Genomic DNA, 15658 nt, shown 5'->3' on the forward strand with positions numbered 1-15658 from the left:
AAGTGCACGAATATGTTTTGGTCTCAAAAAGCACACATTGCCATAGTTTTCTGTCCCTGGCACTGAGGGTACTTTTTAATGTGCGGATGTGCTCTTTATGAAAGAGCACATTTGTGTCACTCATAGTGAAGTTAGCCAATGGGTAAAGTAGGCTGGCACATTCCTCCATGATGTATGCTCTAGTGGGCACAGGAAAAATGTCAGCGACACAACAGACGAATGCATAAAGAGGGCTGGACAAAAAACCCTATAAATAAGAACATATAAAATGTTACTCAAATCAAGAGGTATTGGCTAAAACCAGACCTATTAATCATCTCCTAGAGTGGCCCATTGCACTGACCCGGGTACAATAGGCAGTCTGTTACCCAATACCAGTGACCTTGGTAATGGAATGCAGAAAAGGCAGGCAGCGGTACCATGCGTATGAGTAAAATCGTATGAGTAAAATGATCACTTAACGTGCGACAAACAGGACCTAATAAACCACTTTTTCTGTTTATAAATCTTTATTGTGTAATTATCTCACAGAGATTAAACAGCAGCTCAATTATCCTTCACATAAACATTTATTTGAACCTTCTTAAGTATGAAAATATAGATTGACTTTTCTCCTGAAAGCATACTAACAAAATAACGCCCCTGGTAAGACAATGTGGTATATAATTTACAGGATGTAGTTGCTTTGTAGGAATGTTCCTGCAGTGGTACAGAGCGCTGTTAAACAGTCACCTCCACCAGCATGTCTTGCCCTGTAATAAGAAAGCCACATGAATCCGTAGGAAGCTGTCCTTGTGACGACTCCATGGGAGATCACAGACTTTCTGTAGACTCTTCCTGTCACATGGGAGCTCTGCGACAACCCTAGCGCTGAGTTACATTCACAGTCTCCTAATACTAGTTTCCAGCCTAAAACATATATATGTAATGTAAAAAAAAAATACAAAACAATGTTCGGCTATTTTTATTGCACAAAGAGCAGGGGTTTCAAAACCCGGAATTAATGAGAATGTCATACCTGTAAAGTATGTCTCGTAATTTACATGAATAACCTCATTATTGTGAATTCGTAATTCCAACTAAGGGTAAGCCTAGAATTATTTTAATGTAATTTAAAGTGCAAGGCATGTCACTTGTATTATGGTCTAATAATAATATCTTTGGTTACTAGCGATATTTCAAACGATATCACTTTTAGCAGGACTTCTTGAAAACAGAGGGTTTGTAAGTGCCACAGGAAGCCGTCCATTGCATTATTATACCATAATACATTTTACCCCTGCCTTGTAAGTTACCAGTTGAACAATCTCTTTGATTTATTTATGTTTTTTTTTTATTATAAAAAAAGCTATTATATTTTCCTATGGTATAAGCAATGTAACTCTTTCTGAAAAAAACACTACTGACCCATAAGACGTTATCCAGTAACGCATGTATCCGAGGATACTGATTTTACCTACGACCATCTAACTTCAATTATCGATTGTGGGTGATAAAAAAGCTGGAAGTGAGCTCGCAAAAAATCCAATATGCTATGCTTATTTATTATATATATTGCATATCTATATGTACACACCTGTTCAATATGATCAGGTTGTCTGTCGATCGCAGCATTTTGAGAGGGTTGTTTTTTGTAGAATTACAGTCCAAGTAAGTCTTACTAACAAACAAGTTAGGTACCTCCGCAGTACAAGAGCACAGTGAGTCTGTCCCATTCAAACGGTATCAGTAAGCCAACAATTACAATTCCCATCTCTGTACTGCAAACCCCTCTACACAATGACAGCCATAATGTGATGACAGTAAAAGTTTGCATTTCATAGAAAAAGCTTAATAGGAAAAAAAAGTCACTGGTGGCCAACAGCAGGCAACCGCTGGAGGCATGAGGTGGCTTTGGCATTCTTTGCTATGTCAGTAGTGAAAATACTTCAAACTGCACTTTGGTCCTTTCTCCAAGGATGTCCTAAATTCCCATCTTCAGGATCTGTACATGTGATGGGTTGTTATGAAATTGGTTTCACATTTTCTTCACAAATAACAGGCTGCCTGTTGTGATATTAGCTTTCAACTGCTGGTGTCACCATAATCTGCTGGTTCAGAAGGCGCCATGCAGGGGAGACCGCTGTGATCTCCTGGAGGCTGCCTACTGTCGGTTGTCGCAATCTACCTTGTTCCTGGAATGATATCCTTCACTGGTGGCAGTGACCCTCTCACTCCCCACCCCGCCAACCAAGACGACTCAGGGGTAACAGTTCTATGTCAAAGTGCTATGAAGTCATGAGTGGTTTTCATTTAGCACTCTCAATCTGAAACCGTGGCCGTGCATACATCATGCACCGCTTGTGCTTCATGGTGAGGCCATAGTCGGCAGACATGTCAGGCTTCTCGCCATCGGCCATGCTAAACTCAAGCTGCTGAACTAAGGTGGTGAGGAAGAGGAAGACCTCCATGCGGCCGATGTGCTCCCCGATGCATCGCCTTCTTCCCAGGCCAAACACCATGACCTTTTCAGCCTCAGTCTTGTTCACACTGGTGCCCTCAGCAGAGAGGAAGCGATCCGGATTAAATGTGAACGGATCCTTCCAGATCTTCCTGTAAAGAAACAAGACAACAACTTAAAGTTCTGGTGGTATGGTCTCACTGAAAGCTTCAATCATATTTGGAGTTGGATACAGGTCCCTAATATAGCAAAAAGTCAACAGCCAAGAACTATTAGCTGCAACTCCAGTGCAAGATTATCTAATCCATGAGCAAAAAAAAATAATTGTCTTTCCCTAGCAACATGGACTTTCTTGAACACTCCATCTTGTGTCAACGCCCTAAAACAGATGCATAAAATTGTTGTAAAGCAGCACTAGCAAGAGGCTGAAGGATCTATCACAAGAACAAACTACCAAATGGTAGAAGAGACTACAATGCCCTTCACACCCAAGGAGCGGGCAAAGCAACCTTGCTCTTCTTGCCTGAGCTGCTCTTCCATCCTTCCATGGAAATTCGTCTCATTCAAGCACCCCGAATGAGTATGCAGCACAGCAGTGTGTTTGTGTCTGGATTGTACTGTGGAAACTGAGGCTAGGAATAGCATAATACACTACTATTGTGGACAGGTTATCAAGGGACACAATAAAGAAAAGAAAGCGCATGTGGTGGAAGTATAGATTTACTATTCTTAACTCAACATAAATGCTCCTTGAATATATATTGTCCAGGTACCTATATGTTAGTTAGGTATAGAAAATCTAACCTTCTCTTCATGTTTTGTCCTTTTATGGCCAAGATATTTGGTGCATTCGAGATTCCTCCCTCGGAATTCGGGACCATGCCTTTTTTTCTGTACACTACTCCTCTGAGCAAGAGCCACTGTAGAACAGCTCAGATACAGATTACAACAGCTCAGATACAGTTTACACGGCTCAGATACATATTACAACTGCTCAGATACAGATTAAACAGCTCAGCTACAGATTAAACAGCTCAGATACAGATTAAACAGCTCAGATACAGATTACAACAGCTCAGATACAGATTACAACAGCTCAGATACAGATTACAACAGCTCAGATACAGATTAGGGAGCGAGGACACATTGAGGGTGAGTAGAGGAAGAGGACAGAGCATTAGTATCATCTAGAAGGGCTAAAAAGGGGCATAGCAACTCAGACGGGGAGGCAGAAGGGGCACAAGGAGGGCACATGGAGTGCTGAAGCTGAAAAGGCTCTTCGGTAAATTACTGAGATGAGATTATAATAGTAACAAGCCTTCCGTTCATCATGAAGTTAGATGGAGGCAGCTCTGCCTTGGCTAGAAAACTGTCAGCTCCGAGCACTGGTCATATTTTACATTTATCTTCTAGCATCACTACCAGAACGGAGGGGAATCTCACTGCAGATAAACTAGAAAATGCAACTGGCCGGGCATGCACACAACATCAGTAGTAAGTCCTTGTTCAGTCCAGTGGAGGGTTAGAGGGGGCAAGCCAGAGGTGGCTGTGAGGGTAGAAGGTTATTTCTTTTGTATTTATTTATGATATGTTAGGCGTCATATGAGAACTTAAAGCCACAACAGATGGTAGAGTTTGTAGGGGATTAGGCAAGGGTAAGAGACATCAGTACAGGTCATGAATGGTCTCAACTACATCGGTCGTAAGTTGCTTACTATCAAAGGTGATGGTTTTCCGTTCCCAGCGGCACATATGGAGGTCCTATTTCTGGTTGCAAAAGTCATCTCAACCAGGCCTTTCTACTGCTGCATTAGCTATGTTCCAGTACTTTTGTATCACGCAGAGAGGGTTAGCTGAAGAGTACGGTATTCAGTCTCTTCCAGATCCTAAAATGACCCTGTTCTTCCAGTGATTGACACCTCTTGGTCCTGACTTTTAGGCCTTGCTAGCTTTTTGGATTAGAGCAGCTGCGGTTTGAAATTTTTCATGAAGGTAAGAGGAAGGTGATGAACAAATAATTTTCAGGTGTTATCCTGCAACACACATGATATAGTACCCACCTTCTTCAATGAGCCTTCATTACATTCTGTCAAGGTACTCAATTTACTTTCAATTCTTAAACTTCCTCAGGGTTTTACTCAGTATATTTCTTACGTTACAAGATGAGTTTTTTTTACAATTACAATTTATGGCATGTGTTTTCCCCCTAATAGAGCTCATTAGGATGAGGGTGGTTGCTAAAAGCTGACTTATTTGCGGCTCTCAATATTGAACAGCAAGTGTTCAAATATCTGTGAAAACCGCAGTATATGCTTCTAGGTTTTCAATAGGGTTTCGGTCACTTAAGCCAGCAGCCCAAAAAAATACAAGTATTTGGGCACTTCTACTAATGAGAACTACAGAGAAGTCAACGTTTAGCATTAGCTACTAATATATGGCTTGGACGAGACTCAAAACCTATAAAACATTTTTTCGAGAAGGTTAGCAAAATATACATGTTGGAAGCTAACGGCTAAAATAAAGTTCTTTGCTGTTGACTACGGGTGCACCCATCACCTTAGTTTGGAAATTTGAATTCTGGGTACCTTTCAAATTAAATATCAACACACATGGGAGATTGCACTTATAGAAGTTCAGCATTAGGGAATTACTGGGTGGTCACTTGAAGCCCAAAGGAGAGGTTGAGTTCAGGGGCAGGGTAATTCTTACTTTAGGATGCCAAGAGTAAATTATCCAAATCTGGAAGTGCTAATGGGACTGGCAGGTGGATATGTTGAGGCAGTAGAGGTGAGAACCACTGCTATGGGTTAGATCTTTCTTTGGCCAGAGTGTCCATGTAATGGCACCGCACTTGTTACCAGACTACATTTCTTATTAAAAGTTAAAGTTTTCTTCTCTTTCATATTAGTTTCTAAAGCCATTGCAAAATTGACACCTGTATTTCACAAAAACAATAGTGGAGCAACCATCAAAACTGTTTTAAAGAAACCATGGACAGAAACCCATTTTGCTCCTGCCAGAGTATGGGTAACAAATTCAGTAGAAACAAATTATTGGCTAATTTGCTTCATACTTTTTACGGGTTGTCTAGGTCCAATGTAAGGATGTGAACTGCCTCCTCGCTGGAAGACTTCAGGAAGAAGCTCAAGACATGGCTGTTCGACCAAGACTCACAGAAACCCAACGCCTGGAGAACCCCGAGGTGACAAGTTACACTACACAAGAACTGATTGATTGAAAGAGAGTTTGGAAAATGTTGTCTTACTAAGAAAGTGAGTATATATTTCAAACAAGGAGGTATTATATTTGAAACTATCTAAACATAATTGAATTGAGTTATGGAGACAGTATTGAGATAAGAGGGTTTGATCAACAACAGATGGAAGACTCCCTCAAGCAATGTGAGACTTCGACTTCCTGAAAAACCCTTCCAGATCAGAATACGGTTATGGTGTGGTTAAGCCAATTTGCCTTTTTGCAAGACTACTTACTCATCGTGGTTCACTTGCCACTGGTTCACAAACACACAGGTGTCCTTGGGAACATAGTAACCATTCAAGGAAGTGTTTCTTGTCGTGCTGAAAGACAAAACGTCAAAACAACTTACAAGACAATCCCCAAACACAGTCAGTCAGTTTAAAGAACATAAATTATGTAAACCAGGAAATCGAACACTTACATGAAGTTATACTATAGCTTACAAGTTTTGTGTCACAGAAATTCAGAGCAGTAAGTACAGTAAGAGTTTCAGAAGCAAATACCACCTTCTGTGAGTGAACATTGAGGTATGTGGCTTGATTTTTGCTGAATATTATCCTTGGCCTTAAAAACGAACAGTAGTTGTCAATAAAGAGGTAGTGTTTGGTGTTCACATAATCTGGAGGTGGACTGACCATAGGGAAATCAGGAGTTCTGAAAGTAGAATACCTCTGAAAGACCGGTAGGATATAACCAAGCCATCATATGAATGTAAATTTGAGATTTCCCAACAGACTATTGCTTATGTAAGGCTTAAAAGTGTGGTATAGAACTACCACTCACTCTATTCTTTCTGATTCCAGCACTGTGAACTAACCCTGAAACCGACAGGCATGGAAATGAAAAGTGAAATGAAACACTGAAACTACCGTGAAAAATGAATCAAAGGCTGGAAATGCCTTAAAATACAAATGAACTGATGAGGCACTGAAATCATCCCTTAACATTGCATGGAAAAATAAGACTGAGCTAACAGTTACCAAACACTTAAACTACGATTAAAATAAAATAATGAAATCACATACCAAACATTTTAATTTTACACTGAAACCAATGACTGAAAACATGGATTTAGATAATAAAGCGAAGGTTTAACTGTAACAAAACAGTAAAAGTATCATAGAAATACAATGAATGTAAAAATTACCCGAAGGATGAAAAAAACACATACTAAAATCAAACACCTAACCTAACAAGAAACTGCAATTAAACACTGCACCTAACATAAATTGTGGAAGTAACTCCTGGGGTCAGCTGTTGGTGCAGACAATGTGACCATATTGCTTCTTTTTTATTTTAAATACTAGTATGGTGGTTTAAATAAGCTGAAATCAAACACGAACTAAAATCAATCACTGAAAGCGGCACTGATCTCCATCCAGACAATGAAACTGTAACCAAACACTGCATTGAATCTGGAAATGAAATGAAACTGATTTTCAGCTCAAATTAAATTCTTAAACTAATACCAAACACTGAACATCCGTAGGATTATCAATCAGAGCACTCACAACAGAAACTTGAAGACCACTTACACAAGTGCAGGTCATGTGTCTTGGGGGAGGAATAACTGGATGTTTCATGGATCTGTACTTGACAGCGCAGCTGTCGCCAGAAAATTATGTGAACACCTCTAGAGAGAGGCGTTGCCTGCGCCTACATGCTGGGAGTCAGGAGTACATGTTTTGATTGGGCAGACGTTGTGTGCTTTCACAAAAAAGGTGCTTGCCCTCCACACAGCTGAGATCATTTTGTTTGTTTATCCAGTTGTATAAGCCTGAACTTTCAGGGGCACACACATGACACTGGAATGCTATTAAAAAAGGTCTTAGATAACTAGATAATGTATATTGTTTTTCTCTGGCAGCAGCACAGATGGCAGGCTGCTGCTATTAACCTACATGGATTTTAAAGTCTGGTTTGTAATACTTCCCATTACCATATAACATTCCTTTAAAGCCACACCTACTGGCATTGCCAATGCTAGTTTGTTGTATTTGTACTTTTGCCTTCGCTATGCAAAGAACTGGACTACGGGTGAGAACAAGGCAGCGTAGTGGCCATTGTGCAAACCATAACAAGCATTGGCATAGCCAATAGGTCTCGCCTTTGGGACCTTATAAGTGTTTAGCCATGCAACAGTTGCATAACTAAATACTTATAAGGTCCCACAAGCGAGACCTATTGGCAATGCCAAGCGAAAGAGATCGCGGTAAAGCGCGGCGCGCGCGCCCGCGCACATGCACTGTAGCTCTAGGCTCGCCTGGTAGCACTTTTTGGAGCCCTCTCAATAAGTCTCGCCAGACCAGCGCATGCGCTGGGTCAGGCGAGACCTAAAAACTGAAGCGCTCTGCTCTCGCTGCAGCTCCCCCGCCTCAGGGCTGAATCTGATTCGAATTATGCCTCGTTGCTCGGCAGGCTACATGTTTTCTTAGGATTTAAACAATTGCTTTTAAACATGCACCAGATTTATAGCAGTCGATCACCGCTTGCAGAACATGTCTGCGGTAGCGAGATATCTGTCCTGTGGCCTCAGCCGCGAGCCTTCGGAGTTAAAAGGCCAGAGGCCAAATCTGTGGTCCCTTAATGGGACATGTGGTTTTTACTCAGTATGTTTTAAGAGTTTGCACGCGCTTTTCTAGGCGGAATTCTTGATTAATTTCCTGCTTTCGCCTCTGCGGAAGAGGGGGCCTTCCCAGGCTCCCAGCCTCCCTGGGGTTTGGCCAACCATTGCGTTAGAGCCAACTGTGCCCGGCAGTGAGGGCAGCAGCATCTGAAGGCTTGCAGGCATCCATGGTTAAAGTGCCACGGTGGACTCGTTTGGGCAGTTTGAAAACATGTGGGGTTGTGGTTAAGTAAGTATTAATGTAAATCTGGGACTAATGGGCGTCTGTAATACATATATGCATAGGAAACAAACATGGGCAAAGCCAATAGGATTGCCTTTGGATGAGAGTATTCAGTTTAATTTTACTTACTTGTATTACAAAAAGCCACACAATTTTCCAATAACAGCAACTTTAACTCAAACAACCAGCCCTGGTACTAAACTCCGTGGAGATAAGAACATCCTTAATTAGGCAAAGGCGAACTAAGTGAGGAGGCAGAGTGCCGTCACTCCAAGTAAAGGGAGCAAATACTGATCCATTGCCCCATAATATATGCTGTGATGAGTGGAAGCAGACCGTGAATGATCATTTAACTGACCACTGAATGAAGTGCCCTGACCAAAAGCCCTGCTATATAATATATTGTAGCATAGGTATGAATTCTTGAGAAAAAACAATTCAGAGAAACAATTGCCTGTCCAAAGAGCTCAAGCTGTCTTGAAGGCCAGACCAAAAAATCATGTATAGCCATTTATGGAAAAGGACTATAAAAGTACAAATGAACTCCATCTGATGTGCGCTTCGCAAACACCCTATAACAATACATGTTTGTAGCGCAACAAGGCTCAGAGCTATGAAAGGGTGCGCCTTCCTGAGCAGTAAACACGTGTATGGCACTTGGGATATAACTGCAACAACTCACCATAGGTGTTATTATTCTAGGTGTGCTACTCATTTTATTGATCTTGGAAAGACTTCGTGGTTCCTCCGGGGATTCGAGAACGAAGGGATACCAAGATTTTTGCAGTAGGTCTATTGATGTTTTAAGCTAGCTAATCCACTATTTAATACAATTTAACAAGTTCAGCTAAAGGAGTAGGATAGGGAAATCACATATCCTCACAAGGGAATCCTGAGCTCTACTGATAGGACACTACCTCTAAAATATCTCATTGGCTCCGGCCTTTCCAAGAAGGCTGTGTTTGCTATGTGGAGCAGGATAATGCCTGAACCTCCTTGTGTTATGAAGTTGAAGAAAAGACTACATTAGTGTAACATAAATGGGCAGCAGTTCAGGGACTTACCTGTGTGGGATTGTGAAAGGCACAAAGGATGAATGGCGGAACATCTCCAAGATGAATGCTTCGGCGTATGGCAGCATGGCCTTGTCCGACAACCTGGGCCTTCTCTCTTTGCCAATGATGCGATCTGTGGAAAATACGAGATATAGGTCAGGGTCAGAATGTCTGGCCCAGGGCATCCAGGTGCTCTTCCAGCAGAGGGGAAACTGAAAGTGCATATACACCACTTACCCAGCTCTGCCTGCAGTTTCTTCTGTATTTCTGGATAAGCCACGAGGTACATGAGGCTCCAGGATAGGGCTGTTGTGACTGTGTCAAACCCTAGCAAAGACGCAAAAAGATGGAGGTTAGCAGAGGAAGACTTTAGGGGATGAGGCGGGTCTGGGATAATTATGATGCACATAGGATCACACTACAGATTTGGGGTAGATGAGAGCTGTGGTCACACATGTCCAGTTCACCTAGAATGCTTTGTCAAGTCACCCTCTCCAACACTACCCCATACATGTGTGACCACCTCCTATGACACCGGTTGCTTGTTATTCTAGGCAGCTCTAAGAAATGATAGTATGGAATGCTGGTTGGTTTTACATTTACACACAATACAAAGTGTGGTTTAGGCCAGCCCATGAAAAAGAGAAGCGATCTAGGCCCACTGAGCTGTTGTCCAGGTTTTATGTGCTACACTTATGGGAGTTCCCTAATCCACTGTCCCTATGTTAAGGTTAATTATTTTTGTTGGTGTCATTTTCTGAATTAGGGTAACAAAGAGCTTGAAGGCTTACCAGCCCCGAAAAGATCATTGACAATGTTGACGATCTTCTGGTCGGATATCTGGATGTTGGCGTTCTCGTCCACCTTCTTCTCCTGGCAGTGGTCGATCAGAGAGTCCGTTATGTCCCGGATATTATCCTGGAGGAGGACAGGCCAGCAAGTTAAAACAGTGTTGGGGATGGCCATGGAGCAGCAGAGAGTGGAGAATGATAATGTGAGAGATTCAAAAGAGGGAGAACCAAAAAGAGCAGACCTCGTCTGTTACCTCTATGCAACTATGTGGAATTCTGCCTCTTATTACATGCCCCTTCCCAGCCCATGCACACCTCCATTGCAACATTTCATTGCTACCTTGCTTAGGTTCGTGTCTCAAGTGTGCTGTACAGTGCCCCTTTTATAGGAGACCCCTAAAACCAGAGGCGTGGCCACTCACCTTGTCAAAGCTCTGGTAGTGCTGCTTGACCAGCCCCTGTATAAAGGCGAACACTTTAGCATTGACACGCTTGAAATTCTCCATGCTGCGGCTTGGCAAGTACTGGAATATAGGAATGAAGTCGGCCAGGTTCCCAGAGCCTGCAGCCCTCCCAAACTCATCAGTCAGATCCACCAGGCTAACCAGCTCCTGGTCTTCGTGGCTATAGCGGGTGCCAAAGCACATTGTACTAATGACATTGGCAACTGACACCACAACGTAGCGGCAAGGGTCGAAGCCACCCTCTGTCTCCATTAGTTCTGCAAACTTGCTGACCAGGTAGTCGGCCTCTTTGCAAATGTGCTCCTCTACCAGGCAGGAGCAGGAAGAACCAGTGCAGGGTGCAGAAGCAAAGGCCTTTAGAGCACTCTGGGCAAGTCTACGGCGGGCCTTCCATACCTCGCCACAGTCGCTGCTGAATGCCAGGCTCTGGCCATCACCAACGTGGCGGAAGGTGTAGAGGTCTGGCCGCCCAGCGAAGTCATCCCCTTGCTTGACCAGGGCCTGTTTGATAGTGTCGAGCCCGCTCAGCACCAGCACGGAGCGCATGCCGATCTGGATCTGCATCACCTCACCGTAGGTCCGGGACATCTCTGTAAGGCTATGGTGCGGGTTCTTGCCCAGCTCCAGCACATTGCCGATCAGCGGGTATGGTCTAGGGCCAGGCACCTTCTTCAGTCCCTTTGGGATCTTCTTGTAGTAGAAGGAACGGAGGAAGAGGAAGACCAAACATAAAAAGGCAGTGGCAAAAAGGAGCTGGTCAACTGAGGTGGTCCCTACCAGGGGCAGTAGAAAGCTGGCCATCTCTGCAGATCACAGAAGCTGTCAAGAAGACAAAATAAATTAGAGAAAATCCTCTTTGAGTTATAATGAAGGAAATACACTGTTTCAGATGGTTTACAAAAGGCACTTTTATGACTATTGACTTGTGTTACTATCTGCTTATAGCTATACAAGTACTACTAATAACATTCAAATCCAGTACATTCAAAACAAGATTTGCAAAGCCAGTTGGTCTGGGTTTAATGTGGTAATGAATGCAGCACTCGCACATTAGAGCTATACACGTGGGAGGGAGCCAGCAGGGGCAGAGAGGGGTCTATTGTTATAAAATAGTCCCTCTTGCAGTACAGTGCAAGCATTAAAGTGAAGGTGGAAGGAGACACTCAAATTGCCAATAGAATTAGGTAAACGATAAATACTCCACAGGCCTGAGCCAATACACAATTAGCAAAGTCTCAAACTGGTAGAAGAAATCCAGTGTTTGAAAGAGGCGGACCCTAAACATAGGTTGGGGTTGACAGCTGCCTTGTTAAAAAAAAAGTCCCACATTGCATCACAGACATACATGCCGACAGCATCAGCGACACCTTACTGAACAGCGAAACAATGATGCGAAAAATAGAGGCACGCATCACGGGTTATAGGAGCCGAGAGTCTATGCAAACAGTTGCAGCAGAAAACATGGACCACAAAAGAAACATAGTTGAGCCCACAGTGCATCTCAGGCAAGTGTGAAAAAATCCCCATAGCTAACTACTGACCACAGTTCATCCCCAATTCAGGAATTACAAAGTGAAAGAGTCCACGGGTTCCCACTATTCTGCGCTCCTCTTATCCCTTCCACTGCCCCTTTGATTTGAAAGATTCTTAAGTTTAACAATCTTACCAATGGTGGGTCTAATTGTGTATGCTCTGGCATATGCGCGAATAAACATAAATTGTGGTAATAGAAGAAAATTGTACCCCTGCCATCCGCACTCAAAGTAGTGTTGTATTGACCAATTTTTGCAAAACCGATTTAGAATTTTTTAAAAGGCTTCAAAATGGTATCTTTCCACAGTGGCAATAAACTTACATGGTAACAAAAGTTGGTAAAATAAACCAAGCAGAAAAATGCAATTGACTTAAAAAAAAGTGGGGACAAGCCACGTAAGGAAAAGCAATAAAGGGAAAACTAAAACAATAGGTTTTATACAAACAAAGAATTTTATAGAACTTAATGGTATGAAAATAAAAACGAGGACAGCCTCTCCCACAGTAAGAAAAGGATAGTGGGCAAAATGCTTTTACCGGAGCATGCTTGCACCGTTTCAATTCTGGAGGTAAAATTCATCCCCCCCCCCCCACCCCCGCCTCCAACCAGCCGGCTCCACCGCCCTCACCTGCAGATGGTACAATTTCTGGAAATATGGACGTGTGAGGGAGGAGCTGTCGTGAGCGCTGAATTGTGGGAAATTTGTGATCATGGTGATGAGAAAAATAGAGGAAACGTCCCAAAAATTAATGTGATGTAGACGAGGAAATCAATGAAGAAGCACAAATAAAAATGTCAATTATAAATGCACTTTTGCATTACATTTCCGCTGGTGATAAGGTTTTTTTAATGTGGAAATTTTCTGCACAGGAGAACTCTGAGGAGTTTGCTAGAGTGCAGATTCCAAGGAACTCCCACAGAATTATTTTGTGTAATCCTACTGAGTCTGGCGTGTGCTCCAAACTCAGGAGTAGCCCCCAAATATACACATAACGTTAACATGCATAGGGCAGTGTGTACACCATGATTTTCTTTTGGAGCTTCTAACTTGCTAAGTATTTCCTGCACACAAACTGACGCCATGTTGGCGTTCCTGAAGTGGCGCCAAAAGCCGAGGTGATCGAGGCGGCCACTGGCAGCGTGGCGCGAGAGGGCAGGGCCGCGTTCCAGCCGGCAATGCGTGGGTCAAACGCGCATTAAAACTTTAACAGTGGGGGGCAGTAGTGTTCCACCAAACGGAGAAAAACCCAGTGGGCTGCTTTGTGAGAGGCGGGCTACACTCGCTGCAGGGGACTCTGGAAGAACAGCGAGCTTTATTGGCAGTTTTATCTCAGCCAAGGCTCGTCTTTAAAGTATTTCTAAGCTACATTGATTTTAGAAGCTGATTGGAATAAACCACCGGCAGGAAACACGATTTACTCATACCACACGTATTTCTAAAAAACACCACATGGAAGCCATAAATCCCTAGCCGACACTATATTTTATTGCACTGGTACGTATATAGCGCTTGCGGGTTACAAACTCTGTTGCGGAGCTTATTACATCACCTCATATGACAAATTAAATGTGCATTTATTTATGTTATGAAATGCCACATAATTTTGCACACCACATTAATAAATGTTTTTTCCACCTCATTTCTCTTGGTCTACCTCACTCCTCATTTGCTGCATTTCGCCCAAACCGTCTGCTCTGCTTGCACCCTCATCTGCTGTACTTCAGCACCAAACTGAATGCGCCAGGCCATCCCTTTCTTTTATTGTACTTCCGACTTCGTTTCTCTTGCCCACCATTACCACTTCTCTACTTCACCCACCAACGCCTCCTTTACTTTATTCCCTCGTATTCTGATGCACGGTATCCCTCTTCGCCTCCGACGCACCAGCGCGCCTCATCTGCTGCACTCTGTTCTTTATCCTTCTCTCTTGCTCTGGTTCTGCGCTCCTCTCGTGCTGCCCGTGAGCCTCTCCTTCTGCTGCCCCTACTCTCCCGCTACACCTTTCCTGCAGCACCTCTCCCTCCCTTTCCTGGCCTCCTGCGTCTTTTTCAGTATTTCATCCTATGGCTTCTGTCCTGCTGCTCCTCCTCCCGCCACGTGTTGCACTTCTTCCCACGTTCTTTACTTCACCCCCTCTCTCTCCTGCTGCCCTCCACACATTCTCCCCTTTTGCTACACTTCTCCCTCCTTCCTTCTCTGGTGCACTTCGCTTCCTCTGCTTCCCTGCAACAGCGCCCATGGCGCCCTGGCTACGCTGCCGCTGGTGCACCTCATCACCGTCCCCTCCTGCTGCACCCTACGCCCCTCTCCTCTCTCCTATTGAACGCCCCCCCTCCTAACTGCACCTATCTCATACTCTCCTTCTTGATACCCCCACCCGACCCCAATTGTGTCTTCTTCACCAGGATATCTGCTTCCCTCTGTGATATTTCAGTTTGGGTGTTAGCAACATTTGGTAGAATATGGGGGTGGGAGAGTCTTCCTTACCTATCCAGGAGCTCTGTGCAGGTATATGCAGGGTCGGTACGGGTATATGAAGGGCGGAGCGGGTACTTCTCCTGGGGTGCTGCAGGTACCTTTCTGGGGATAGCTCAGGTACCTCTGCTGGATAGCTAAGATACCTCCTCTCTGCTGGATGGCGCAGGCACCTTTCCTGTGATGGCGCAGGTACCTCCTCTCTGCTGGAAGAGTGTGCGTGCTCTTCTTTCCCCGCTGTGGGAGTGCTGGGCACAGCTGGGCTGGTGTCTGCTCTGCAGGGATGCTGCAGCTCTGTGGTGCAGGTCCGCCTTAGCAGCGCGGTGCGGGTATATGCAGGGCTGGCGCAGGTACCTCCCCTCTGGTGCTCTTCTTTCCCCGCTGTGGGAGTGCAGGTCACAGCTGGGCTGGTGCCGGCCCTCTGCGGGGATGCTGCAGCTCTGTGGTGCGGGTCCGCCTCCGCAGCGCGGTGCAGGCTCCTGCTGGGATGGCGCAGGTATCTCTGCTGATCACTTCTCTCTGAGTAGGAGGCAGAGCACCCTGAGCTGCATGAAGACAGCCGCCCCTTATATCCACTTCTCCACGCGCGGATTGGCTCCCCGCCCTGGGTCATGTGGCCAAAGTACAATCACAAGCACTTGCGACACCCACGCCCCCCCCCTGCGAGGAGCCCGAGCATCGCACGCAACTCTGAGCGCACGAGCGGTCACTGTTGCGCACTTCATAATTGCAAGGGGGGGGGGGCGGGGGAGCATGGAGCCAGGTAGCATTTTAGGTGAGAGCCGGAGCCA

At 44.4% G+C, this 15658-nt stretch overlaps 1 protein-coding gene across 1 annotated transcript; it reads right to left on the reverse strand.

The window, feature by feature from the left end:
- Positions 1-490: 490 nt before the first annotated feature.
- Positions 491-15409, reverse strand: CYP1A1 (cytochrome P450 family 1 subfamily A member 1). The gene is made up of 7 exons (XM_085643789.1): positions 14880-15409; positions 10816-11676; positions 10394-10520; positions 9840-9929; positions 9612-9735; positions 5932-6018; positions 491-2592 (listed from the first exon to the last, which is right to left on the reverse strand). Exons 2-7 carry the CDS (start codon positions 11656-11658, stop codon positions 2289-2291), a joined length of 1575 nt encoding a protein of 524 aa, XP_085499915.1. The 5' UTR covers positions 11659-11676; positions 14880-15409; the 3' UTR covers positions 491-2288.
- Positions 15410-15658: the final 249 nt, after the last annotated feature.

This window comes from Triturus cristatus, chromosome 3_1 (genome assembly GCF_964204655.1).
Source record: "Triturus cristatus chromosome 3_1, aTriCri1.1, whole genome shotgun sequence".
Classification (NCBI taxonomy): Eukaryota; Metazoa; Chordata; class Amphibia; order Caudata; family Salamandridae; genus Triturus; species Triturus cristatus.